General features: G+C 37.2%; 1 protein-coding gene across 1 annotated transcript in view; it reads left to right on the top strand.

Annotated features, from left to right (window-relative positions):
* Positions 1–642: 642 nt before the first annotated feature.
* Positions 643–12,207, top strand: part of LOC124184902 (protein PALS1) — a 69,486-nt gene continuing 57,921 nt past the window's right edge. The window contains exons 1-3 of the mRNA XM_046575087.1: positions 643–2,150; positions 3,530–3,642; positions 6,386–6,443. Of these exons, the coding sequence (XP_046431043.1) occupies positions 2,087–2,150; positions 3,530–3,642; positions 6,386–6,443 (235 nt within the window). The 5' untranslated portion in view covers positions 643–2,086. The remainder of the gene's footprint in view (positions 2,151–3,529; positions 3,643–6,385; positions 6,444–12,207) is intronic.

Below are 12,207 nucleotides of genomic sequence, written 5' to 3'. Positions count from 1 at the left end.
ATAAAAATGGCCGAGAAAAAAGATAATAATAAAAATATAGAAAAATAATGAGGCAAGAGCCACAGTTATTGACAGGTTATAAATATATTGATAATCCTTCGCCTAAAAACTGTATACATATGAAGAGACTAAGGCAGATATTCCGATGACATAGTTATCAATAACAATTCGTTAATATTATATACCTTATATCATATCAGATACATAAAAACTATACCTCTTACCTTATGTACAGGTATCCGTTATCATTTTTTAATAAACTGATCTATAATTTTTTTATCCAAGTCAATGCGAATGGCATTCTCAACACGTTGCAAAAATCTGGAGCATATAAAAAAAAACTAACAGAAATAACGAGAGTAAATGATAAAAAAACAGTATATATACTAGTACGAGTAGTATCTTTTTTTTTATAGTGAACTCGCCCTAATAGTTATACGGGAAATTCGGTCAATTTTATCAAGTAGGATGGAAATGGTGTTTGAGGAGTTGAATCAGGGTGGTTTTCTCGAGAGGGTTTCGATAAACCCGAATGACGCAGACGGGCTAGTGAGGCCGATGCGCCGTATCGAGTCTCGACTCGAAAGCATCCCCTAGGAGGAGGCAGCGGCAGAGCCAGACTGGCAGCATCGGGTCCCCTATATTGATCTCTCGGCTCACCTCTCCGTCGTGCATTCGGGACGAATCTCAGTGTTAGAAGGCGGTTTCTTCGCAATCTCCACCTATATGTGTGGAAATTAGGGATAAACGGAGCGCGGTGACGGCGGTCGAGCGGCAAGATGAGAAAAATAATAGTGGAACAATTGAATTTGTCGATAAAAAGATTGGGTGAAAGTGTTGCGGGATAAACGGGAGCAGTAACTGGGGGTTGTGAGACAGATCAAAAATGAAAATTCAAAGTAAGTGCGGTGCGGGATATAACCGCGATAGAATGGGTGTACACCCATCGGGAAGAACAGTTTTGAACGATTGTACAAATTTGTTAAATCTGTCGCACCGTGTTACATTACTATCGGCGTTAAACGGCGTATTTAAATTGAATTCTAAATGAATGACTCAACTGTGCAATGATAAAAGCCAGCAGATAACGGAGATAATGACAAGAATAAAAGATGGCCATAGTAGACACAATAAAGAAAACAAACCTAATCGAATCAAAAATCAATAAGAGTTAACCGAAAAAGTGAAATTTTAAATTCCGAATAACTTTGCATACCGATGGGCAACGAGATGTGAAGGGGCCCAAATCTGGGGCCCCGCAGTGCCCGAAATAGTTATATCGTTCAAATGACAATTGCTAAATAAATGATCTCATATGTTCGGGAAAAATATAACCTGAATATACAGCAGTTGAAAACGCAGTCGGCCGTTAATAATATAAATCAAGGAAACCTGTCTTTCATATAACCCTGAGGATTTTCGAATCGCGGGTGCCAAATTCATATTTAAATAATTACATAACGAATAATGTTTATAGAATTGAAAAGTGATCGTTGATGCGAATTGCCTTAGTATATATTCTATTAGTCTCCGAAGAGGGGATGATCATATTTAGAAAAGAGTCGAAACATAATAAATCCGTATTATAATATAACTATGAGTACCAACTATATCCAATTGTGTGTCGGTAGGGCAAGTGTCTTAAATAAACGTCTTTGAAGATCAAATTTTAAACTGTACTGTTAATAATAGCTCCGTTATAAGATTAAGATCATCTTGACTATCGTACATTAGTAATAAATACATACAACACACAAGTTCTATGCATATTGTAAAAGATTGTATTTTCGCAAAGGGTAACAAGTGTTTTAAACCACCTTATGCTAAAAATCTTTATCTCAACTCATCGAATCAAACGACAGATGTAACACCAATCGCACAACACGATGTAACCAGCAACAGTATCTACAGCGGCAAAAACAACTTCAATGACAACAATACAATAAAACCCTCGATGATTAATCATGAATTGTTGTGATACTCGATAAACAAGAATATACGCAGTCATTAAAAACAAATCTTAGATACGTGTAACAGATGTGAGGTGTCCTTTTAATCAAAATATTGGGGGAATAATACCGAAAAGATGGTGGACCTCGGTGGATACATCATCATCTTGATGAATCACAACGGAAAAGTCAAATTATACGGTAAGTTTTTGATAACGCTACAATCATCGACGATAAATCAAAGAAAACGTTCGTTTTACTTGCTAGAAATGAAACTGGATGTTTTTTCGGTTAAAAATTGTTAGACACAAAACTTCGGATCTACCTGTGAAACATATTTCTACCATATCCAGTGTTTTGACAGGCCTTAAATAACTTGCGGATAAAAGGTACGTCAAAGAATGGCCTATCCCGTTTTCAAGTTACACTTGGTCAGAAAACGCAAAGGTGTATTTTTTGATGGATTCAAAGTCAATCTGCACGAAAACTAAGGATATTTCTAGGAAAGTTTTATACATCAACATTCATGTTTTACATACACGAGTTTATACGTGATCGAGAACATCTCATTTCCAATTCTGGTATATCTAATATTTCGTTGTCGATCCGCGTGTCTCTGTTAAGGAAGGAAGGAAGAAAGGAAGAATGAAACACTAAATATGGATACGTTTTTCGAGTGTATTCAAACATTACGTATTGACAAAGCATATTTATCTATCTAACTGATACGTGCGCGACGCGTATACACACAACAGGTTTTAGATAACGCCCATTAAGTATACGTATGAATGTGGATAGGTATAATAACACGCTATTGAATCGTTACCATAGAAACACAGTGATCAGATACTATACGAAATCAAAGTCTTGGCTCACAGCCTGCATTCGATTGTATCAGTGCGAACCCGACATTCAAACCGTCCAAATTTCAAAGCCTCAGCTCAGCAAATGGGTCAAACCCCGACACAAAATAAACAGACTTTCGGGACGTAATGAAAATAGCAATGCATAGTTCTCTTTTAGCTTTGACGAAAATATTTTACTGAAACGAGTAAAGTTGAGTATTTTTACCGCAAATTTTATACATTGTACCTACTCGATTTTGATTGTTATGCTGCAGGTGTATTGTAGGTGCAAAAACCATTGCAGAACATCCCGATCATACTTGTAAATTATGTAAATAACTTTATGAATGATTCAGATGGCTTTCGATGCTTCCTCTTGTAGTTGAATCAATCTGTGTAAAATTCACAATGAAACATTGCGGTATGACTCAAACATGTTTTCGTCTGCAATGGTGTAATTGAATAAAAATTACGCTGACCAATGATTCAAAATTAAAATAGATTTGTTCCATGATTTGATGTTTATTGCAGGTGTACGATTCAGTTATGTTTAGTTCCAGTATGAAATTTAAAACTTGAATTTCGTCGAATTAATTCGCTACCGTAACAATCGAATACGCGCATATCTACGCGCACACATATGAAATGCCATTAGGTGCGATAACAATGAAGTAGTAAGTGATCGATCACTAGCAAATTGCAATAACAATTAAACGATTGTTTATTCAATTATAGGGTCACCCGCTGACAACGCGGACAACCTGGAGGTCGGTGACGAGATACTAGAGGTGAACGGTCGCACTTTGGAAAACGCAACGCACTCAGAAGTCATTCAACATATTCATCAGGTATTCTGTCCGATTTTTCAAGTTTTTGTCAGAGCACTTGCAAGGATTGAATTTGAGTGTGTTACATTTAAGGTTTATTAAAAAAATTCGGTTCTTTAAAACCAGGACTTGTAGTGGAAGTATAAAAAATTGAAAAGTGATTCGTTAGATTTATCGTACATTCTTATTGCAGGGAATTTGAATTACTACTAATTACTTTATAAGTTGGGTGAAGTTTTGGAAAAATAAAATTGAGTTGATCAACCATTTCATCAAAAAGGGACTTACCAAAACTGTCAAAATCTAGTAGATTAGGCGCTTATGCATTTTATCGAACATGTTCAATTTATCCGCTGAAGGTTTATTAAACATGACCTTTCGCTTATCCAAATCAAAACTTCTCCACCGCAAAGCTTTAGACTGCACAAATATCCTCCGAATTTGAAGACTTCTGACACTTGAAAAAAAATGCTACGTCCATGAACTACACTTTTCTATTTTACTACGGATGATTAGGTTTTCACAACTATAGCTAACCGAAGTTTTATCGGTTGTATTAATACTGAATTAGAATTTATGCCAATGATTTGAGTAAAGAAAACTAATCGACGTTTGAGCACGCATTGTTAACAGTAAGTTAACTTTCCAAGTTTTCTTCTCATATGCATAGAGAAAAAATTGTCCAACTTCTTTCATTATTCGCAAGACATTTTTACAACAGCCGGTGGCAAAATGGTAAAACTGAAACTGGAAACGAAAATGATCATACTTTTTGTTTGTTGTACACCCACCTTCACGGTATCTGTCGACCCCGGAATTGGCAACCGAAGTGACGACACGTTCAATTTAGGTTGGCGATAGCCTAGGTAATGTAGGGATCTGCTAACTACGAGCTTGATTCTCATATTACCCTATATTACCCGGTTATTAGCCCTATATTACCTGAACTGTCGCCAAACTTAATTGATCGTATCACTTCGGTTGCCTATTCCGGTGGTGACAGATACCGTAAAGGTGCTCATGTAGTATCTCAAGTCAACAATTTGTTCACGAATTTCTGCTAGGTTGTCAATTTTCAGTTAATGACGTACGTACGATTCGACTGTAAATTAACTAATTAGTCATACGTGTTTCGACAAGTGCGCTACCTGGGACAATTCAGAGATAATAACGAACAGCAGATTGAAACTAATTTTGTTAGAAGTATTCGTGTGATAAAGCTGCTGTTTCTGTCAGTTTTTATTAATTCGATAACAGAAATAAAAACAATTTTGACAATAAGTTTCTTTTCACAGTTATGCGTAAAATTTCATCATACCATTACGATGGTAGCTTGCTTTGAAACAAAAATTCAACTTGCATTCGATTGATCGAATAGTCGAACGTTATACTTTTTCTTTCTTACCGTAACGATGAGAAATAGATACATTTTTAAACGACAAAGATGTAAGTCCTTTTAACATGGTACAAATATTTAGACACAATCGTTTCTGGACGGGCGTTCGAGTTTTTCGGATAATAGTGGAGTAAAATTAGGCAATCATTGTACGAGTACCTTAGAAAAGAAACGACTCGGGTATAACAAAGTCGATATTATAACTACCGTCGGAGTACATTTGGTGGCATACTCTAGCGGTTTGTTTTCGAACTACGACAGTCGAAGTTCTACACGAAAGTGTTAACATGGGAAAGCTGCATGCCTTACGTCGATTAAATACAACAGAAATACGGAATAAGTATGCCGGTGTTTCCCCCCGAACGCCCGTATCACATGTACGAACGTACGTAAATAGCACTGATATATTACGCTTTCAGGGAGATAAGCTTTTTCCGTCCAGTATTTACATGCATCCTGCATAATTATACTTTGCGCACGCAAATATCGCCACCGTTTCTCAATTTTTTTTATAAAGTGCACCCGCACCTGTTACCTGTGAACGCACGTCGATGTTGACATGTCTGGAAAGTTGATCTGAAGATGTCAACCCTTAGAAATGTGTAAAACAGTAAATTGGCTAGTGATAGAGATTATCACAAATATCTCGATATCGGCATAAAATCAATTCTTCCTTCACAACCGTTAATTTTTTACTCATCGTCACCTGGAATGATATTTAGATCAATTATAAATCGGTACAACAGTTACGCTCTTCAATATACGTACCGATACGTTCTGGTTTTCGGATTTTCCTAACGACTATAGCCCAAGTTACGTTCGCAAAGTTCGTCACATACCTAAGCCTCTCTAGATATATTTTGGTCCACGGATATAATAATACGCGGCGTCCTTACTATCTGCAAACTAACGAGTGCGAATATACATATATGCAAAGTAAAAGTCGCATGCGAGTAACCTTGCATGGTCAGTAATAACAACGAAGAAACCTTCAGCGTGAAAAGATTGTTTGAGGAATCCATTCGACCGCGTAAGTATAAGCTGTTTGAAATTCCTGCTTATTCATTAGGCACTATTTTCTCTATTGACTTCCTTCCTGCGATTCGAAGGCCTCTGAAATATAACGGAACTTACACTATATCAACGTTTCGCAACTTTTCAATTTTCAACTTCACGTATATGCAAATGTGCAAGAAAAAAAATAAAATCGGCCGAATAGGTCGAGAATTCGATCAAAGACGAATAAACCGGTTATATTGTAGAGATAATTAGCGATACGAATGGTATGTGATGTCGTAGTGTATCAATGAAAATCATTATTTACACACTGTTAGAATCACTCATACTTTCTCTTTTTTTCTTTTACAGTGCATCAAATCCCGAACGATATGTTTAAGGGTACGGAGAAGAAGTGGCAACAAAATGGGTGAGATTACTTTGAATATATTTTGAAATTATTCTAATTCGTAGAATTCAATCATTTTCTAACCTTGAAGTCTGTAAGTCAAATGTAATCGTCAGAATTAGGACTCTGTTAATTGTGAGTACCTTCGCATTTTTAAATGCCAGCGAAGATGACTATCGCATTGAATTTGATACGAATAACGTTTTTGAACCGGGGTGAATTCGAAACTGGAAACTGTGATATTATGAAAAATGTTCGAGCAAGCAACCTTGGAAACCTTCACTTTGCGTAACTCACAATATAGCAAATTGTTTTCAAAGCGGTTTGTAACTTCGAAAATTTGATAATAAATAATAAAAGCAGTACATCTTTCCATTCATCATATAACATACTTTGTCGTCTTCTGTAAAAGTCGAGCCGATTCCGTTCGGATCAAATTTCACCGTTGAATGAAAATCGGAATTAAATTTTTACCAGTGAATAATTAATTGATATATTGAACCATGTGACATAAGGGGGATAAATTGGCACATCTCACTGCTATCGATCGATCGGAATGTAGTGTATGGTAATTAAAAATTTCGCCACTTGTATTTTTCGTCGTGTATTTATACAACGGGGACGGAAATGGGTTTTAAAAAAGACTCTACGATTTCGGCATGTTTACGAATATGTAAAAACTTTGCTTGTATCCTTAATCGTATACAACCACCAGACCTAAGTATAGAGTCAAACGCTCAAGAGACTATTCGGCAAAGTTCGTTATTCTCCGTTGGTATTCGTGTTCGGCAGGTAAATCAGGTGACTATTCGACGCTACATATATACCGCCAGCCGATGGAACTCGGGTAAAAAGTTAAAAATCCCTTTCTACACCGGACTTATAATCCAATACCAAACCGAACACTCGGTACATCGAGCATAGGTACGATGCGTTATACCGGGCCTGAAAACACAGGGAGATGGTATAAAATTTGGGCTTAGTATTATCGGGCATAGAGGAATGCGGTAAGTGCAAGATGAGGGGTGTGCGTAGGAAAGACGATTCGCCGATCGGATAGAGATATAAAAAAACAAAAAAAAAAAAACGAAAAACGAAAAAAAGAGCAAAATCTCTCGGTCCCCGTACATATTCGAGGGGATTGGATAAAAATGAAAGCAAAGACGAAAGAGGTGAGACCCGTCGGCGGACACAAGGTGGGAGAGAAAGCCTGTTGCCTGCACGTTGATATACAGTTATCCAGTATTGGTTCGGTCTCGGATATAACAACTCGTTCGCTCGTTCGCGACTTTGGCTTCCGCAAATTTAATCGGCGATGCCGATTTTCCGTTGATACTTGATCGAGCCCGTCTCCTCGCAATTTTTCACCCTCCTTCGGGAAGCGTGCGGTTCCCGTAACCGGAATTCATCCCGGCTGGTGAACAACACCGCATGGCGTTAACGAGAGTTACAGTGACCAGGAATATCGCATTATACTAGGAAGTCGGTGCTGCGGTGATGAATATTACAGTGACGCATGTGTAGTCGAATGTGTGTATAATCGAATCTTGCGGGTGAGAGATTCGCGCCTCGTTGATTAGTGCGATGACGTTGTAGTGAATTCACGTTCAATACACACGTGCTTGTATACCTGTATCTCACCACTGCAGAGACACCCATACATAACCGCGATTCCATGCCATGGAATAAATATATTTACGCACGTACGGTGCAGATCGTGAATAATTGTCGGTGATTCGATTCTTTCGTGAACGTTGCCGCGTATACGCGTATATATTCATATCTGTTGGTAACAATATACGTCTTATGCTGTGTATAGGTTGTTCGATGGGCGGAAACCCGGGTGTTGTTTTGAATGTTTCGTCGTTTAATTTACCAGCGACAATTGTATTCGTGAACTTTTATTAAACAAAAAAAAAAAAAAATAAATAAAACACCATCTTTCGAAGGACGACCGCCGCCCGAATCACGAAGTATTGATTTAGAAAGGGAGAGAAGTTCGATTAAAACAGGAGAAGAGAAAAAAGATCAAAGGTTTGAAAAATCTCCGACTGAAGTTACACAAGGTTTACAGACTAATTCATCCTCCGACGAATATTGAACACTCTGCGGACTGTGCGGGTATACAACACGGGGGAATTATACGGCGTTGTAAAGCCGCGTTACGTCATCAACGTATTATCTGCCTCTCGCACTCTTCCTTCTGCTGCAGGTAAATAACTACGAATGCATATATACATATACGTATGTGCGTGCAGTATATGTACATATGTGACATACGTACGTATAGGTATATTTAATAATTAATCAATTTGCGAAGAGCTTCTATGCTGATACATATTCCCCCAAATTACGTATTTTACGTGGATACAACTATGTATATTATACTCAGGTTGTATTCCATACCTTCCTTCAGTTAATATATCTCATTGTCAAGTTCTAATCGTGACTTACATCACTGAAGACGTATATGTGTATATATATTGGTGCCTTGTATTTATGTACCTGTACCACACCTTTGCCTTTCTTTTCTACCACCAAAATTCTTCAATCTCGAAATTAGGCAGGAATTAATTTTTCGTTATGTGCCGACAGTGGAACAAATATTCTTTGTAATACGCTTGATACGTCATAAGTGCATTTTTGTAGGACCTACAATATATTAGACGGAAAGCGAATTTTTTTTAACACCGAACAACAATCAGCGAGTCTAAAAGAAGTATATTCTCGACTAACCGTTCGTGTAATCGCAAAATTTTCCAGATCAGTTGTAAATTTCTAATTGTGAGTTTGAGATATATAATTTTCTCATTTTGACTCTAAGGTGTTTAATTCTTGGAGAAACACGAGTCTCTGTCGTCAACTGGTAAATTTCTTTCGTATAGAAATTATTCTAAAAACGCCGCATTTCCGACATTCTCAAACACTTCGACTCACAACGAAATATTTTTTATTTTCACAACATAAAACGATTCTCCTATGATGTAATCTTTAGTAAATATAGATTTTTACTTGTTTCTTTATCACTATATTCATATACTTGCCGATAATCGATCGACCGTAAGTGAGTTTCGTAAAGTTTGACTCTGTGATGTTTGAGATTGATTGCAAAAAATTTGAAAAAGAAACGGCTGCGTATTTTTGCGACACAGTTTTATAAGATACGGAAATTCTACTCTCGCTCCACTTCTGGGTAGAAAATCTTTAGTGAATTTGCAAACAGTTTCAATAGTATACGTATAATAGTACTCGTAACTATCGCGTAGCTGCAACTATATCTGAACACGAACCCCGCGCGGGAAACCGAACTATTCGTATTATTCGAATAGTTCAAGTATGAAATCAAATCAAGCGCTGCAACTATTCGAATAGTTTGGATAGTACGGATACCCGGGTACTCGAGTACTAGAACTATCCGGATAGTCCGAATATCCGAACTTGAAGCGTTTGGATTCGGTGGATCCGCGTTGTTCCGATAATTCGGATAGTCGAAAAAGTCGGAGCTCTGATGCGTACCAGAAAAATGAGAATAATGAAAAATTAGGTGCATTTGCGAAATGGAAGAAAGGTCGAAGATGAAATATGGAAAATAATGAGCCGAGGTGTCTGTATTATGGTCTCAAGTTCTTCCCGCGCGTCCGACGTGCGGTTGTAACGCTCCATTGCGATATATGTATACACGATTGAATACAGTTAGAAAACTGGTTTCCCCACACGAGCGGCTACGCGACGCGACGCAACACAACAAAATATGTCCGCCGTCGTGACTTCCAGCCGATCGGTTCAAAAAATAACTCACTGCTGTTGTAACACAGACAATGCGGAATCTACGTTGACATTGCGCAGCTTTGCTCGATTCGAGAAGGATATGAACTCCGAAAAATTTTCGAAAGCCACGTGGGTCAAGTCAGACTCGTTTCGGGTGCGGATCGTCGATTCGCAGGCTTTGCTCGAGGATTAATCGGCGAACCACCCGAACGGAAAGTTAGGAAAAGAGGGAAACCGCTTAAAAGTGCTTGGAGACGATATCTTTAGCGAATAAGGCAGCGACTCTACTATGCAATGGAAATGATTCTAGGCAAATTCGAATGATATGCGAGTTAAAGTATCAAAAATGTGAGTTTTATTATTGGAACGTTCGATATGATTAAACTCTCGTGTTTTTAATCGGATTCTAATGCTTTCAGATCTTCGTAAAATGTCTACAAAAAATTCATTTTTATCCACTCTTGAGATAACTATTCGTGAAACCTTTCTTCGGACGATTTTTGGAGGTCTTCGCGACGAATAAAATCTCCCCGAAAAATCAGAATTGGATTAAAAACATCCGCTTTTGGAAATTTTGAACGTTCTAATCGTGAAACCCTTTTTCTAATTGAATCGGCATCTTACAATTATAGCTTGTATTATTCGAGTTTGGTCAGGATTGTTGTTATTAAGTAGCAGGGTTGTTTTTTCATTCGTGTCCACTGTAATTGGCGCAAATAACATTTGTGGAAATTTTTCGAATAGTTTTTTTTTTTTTTTTTTAGCTTTTTCCAACTTTTCATTCCAAGGGACCGATCGATTTATTCTCGTACGCTTTGCGTTTTCACAGCTCTTTTCGAGCCTCACGTCGTGACGCTGTCGGCAACGCTACGTTTAAGTTATTCTAATTGCGAGTGACGAAGCGAAAAAATGGAGAAAAACGTGAGACGAGTCGGCTGTACTAACGTATAACATATACCTATATATGTAAATATGAACGGTTCTTCGACTAATATCCGACAGACTTTGGTCCGAGTGCAGTTGCTGATTCTTTTCTAACTCTAGGAATATTCTGTATGATCTTTTAGGTATTTGAAGTAATTTTATAGTATGAATTTGTATGAAATAAATATAGTATGAAATGACATTCTCTTGTCAAAACAATTCTCGGCTTACTCGTTCTGTAATTCAGGAATGCGCTGAAAATGCGACTAATTATTGAAACAGTATTGGAGGTTTCTTTTCGGAATCAATTGCTTACCTCGCATTTATTGACATCTCTTTTTTTACGTAAGATATTAGATTTTCTACTATATAAAAGACGGTAGGAAGTCTGTAATAATCAATCAAATACAATCGAATATTGGCCAAATATATTCTAGCTATTTGAACTAAATTGGACGGTGAAAAATTTTTCTTTTCCATCGCTTATCTAGGCTTTGAATTACTTTGAACACTTCAGGCATAATCTAATTGCAATTGTTTTGAGTAAGCTATTCACTTTTCACGTGATTAAGAATTCATAGAACACGTTAGGATCAGGTATGGAATATTATTAGAGTGGAAAGGACCTATCAATAAAGTGGCGAATAGTTTTAAATATTGAACATTTCATGCAAGAATGTGGAACAACGAAGGATTCCATTCCATCACAGGACAGTATTCCAATATTATGCGTACGCTTCCAGTGAGGCGAAACATTGATCCAGGTTCTAAAAGAACCGCATATAATTAGACCATATTTTTCGAAAAAAAATGTGTCAATTTTTTTGTTCACGTATTTACGCTAACGTTACGCCGAATATCTTTCAAATACCCTCGAGAAAAATATCTAATTGTGTAGGTTACCGTCAGACTATCACTTCTATTTTATTTTCACTCAGCCATTACCATAAATCAATGTTGATTTAACAATGAAGCGTATGCAAGAAAATCTGTTGTAGCAACAACTATAACATCCATTATCGACAACTATCATTACAGTAAATTGTTACTTCTACCAAATTTTCTTGTAATTCTGACAATGTTTAAATCGTTG

This window comes from Neodiprion fabricii, chromosome 6, assembly GCF_021155785.1.
Source record: "Neodiprion fabricii isolate iyNeoFabr1 chromosome 6, iyNeoFabr1.1, whole genome shotgun sequence".
Taxonomy (NCBI): domain Eukaryota; kingdom Metazoa; phylum Arthropoda; class Insecta; order Hymenoptera; family Diprionidae; genus Neodiprion; species Neodiprion fabricii.
This window is presented reverse-complemented; position numbering and strand designations above follow the sequence as displayed.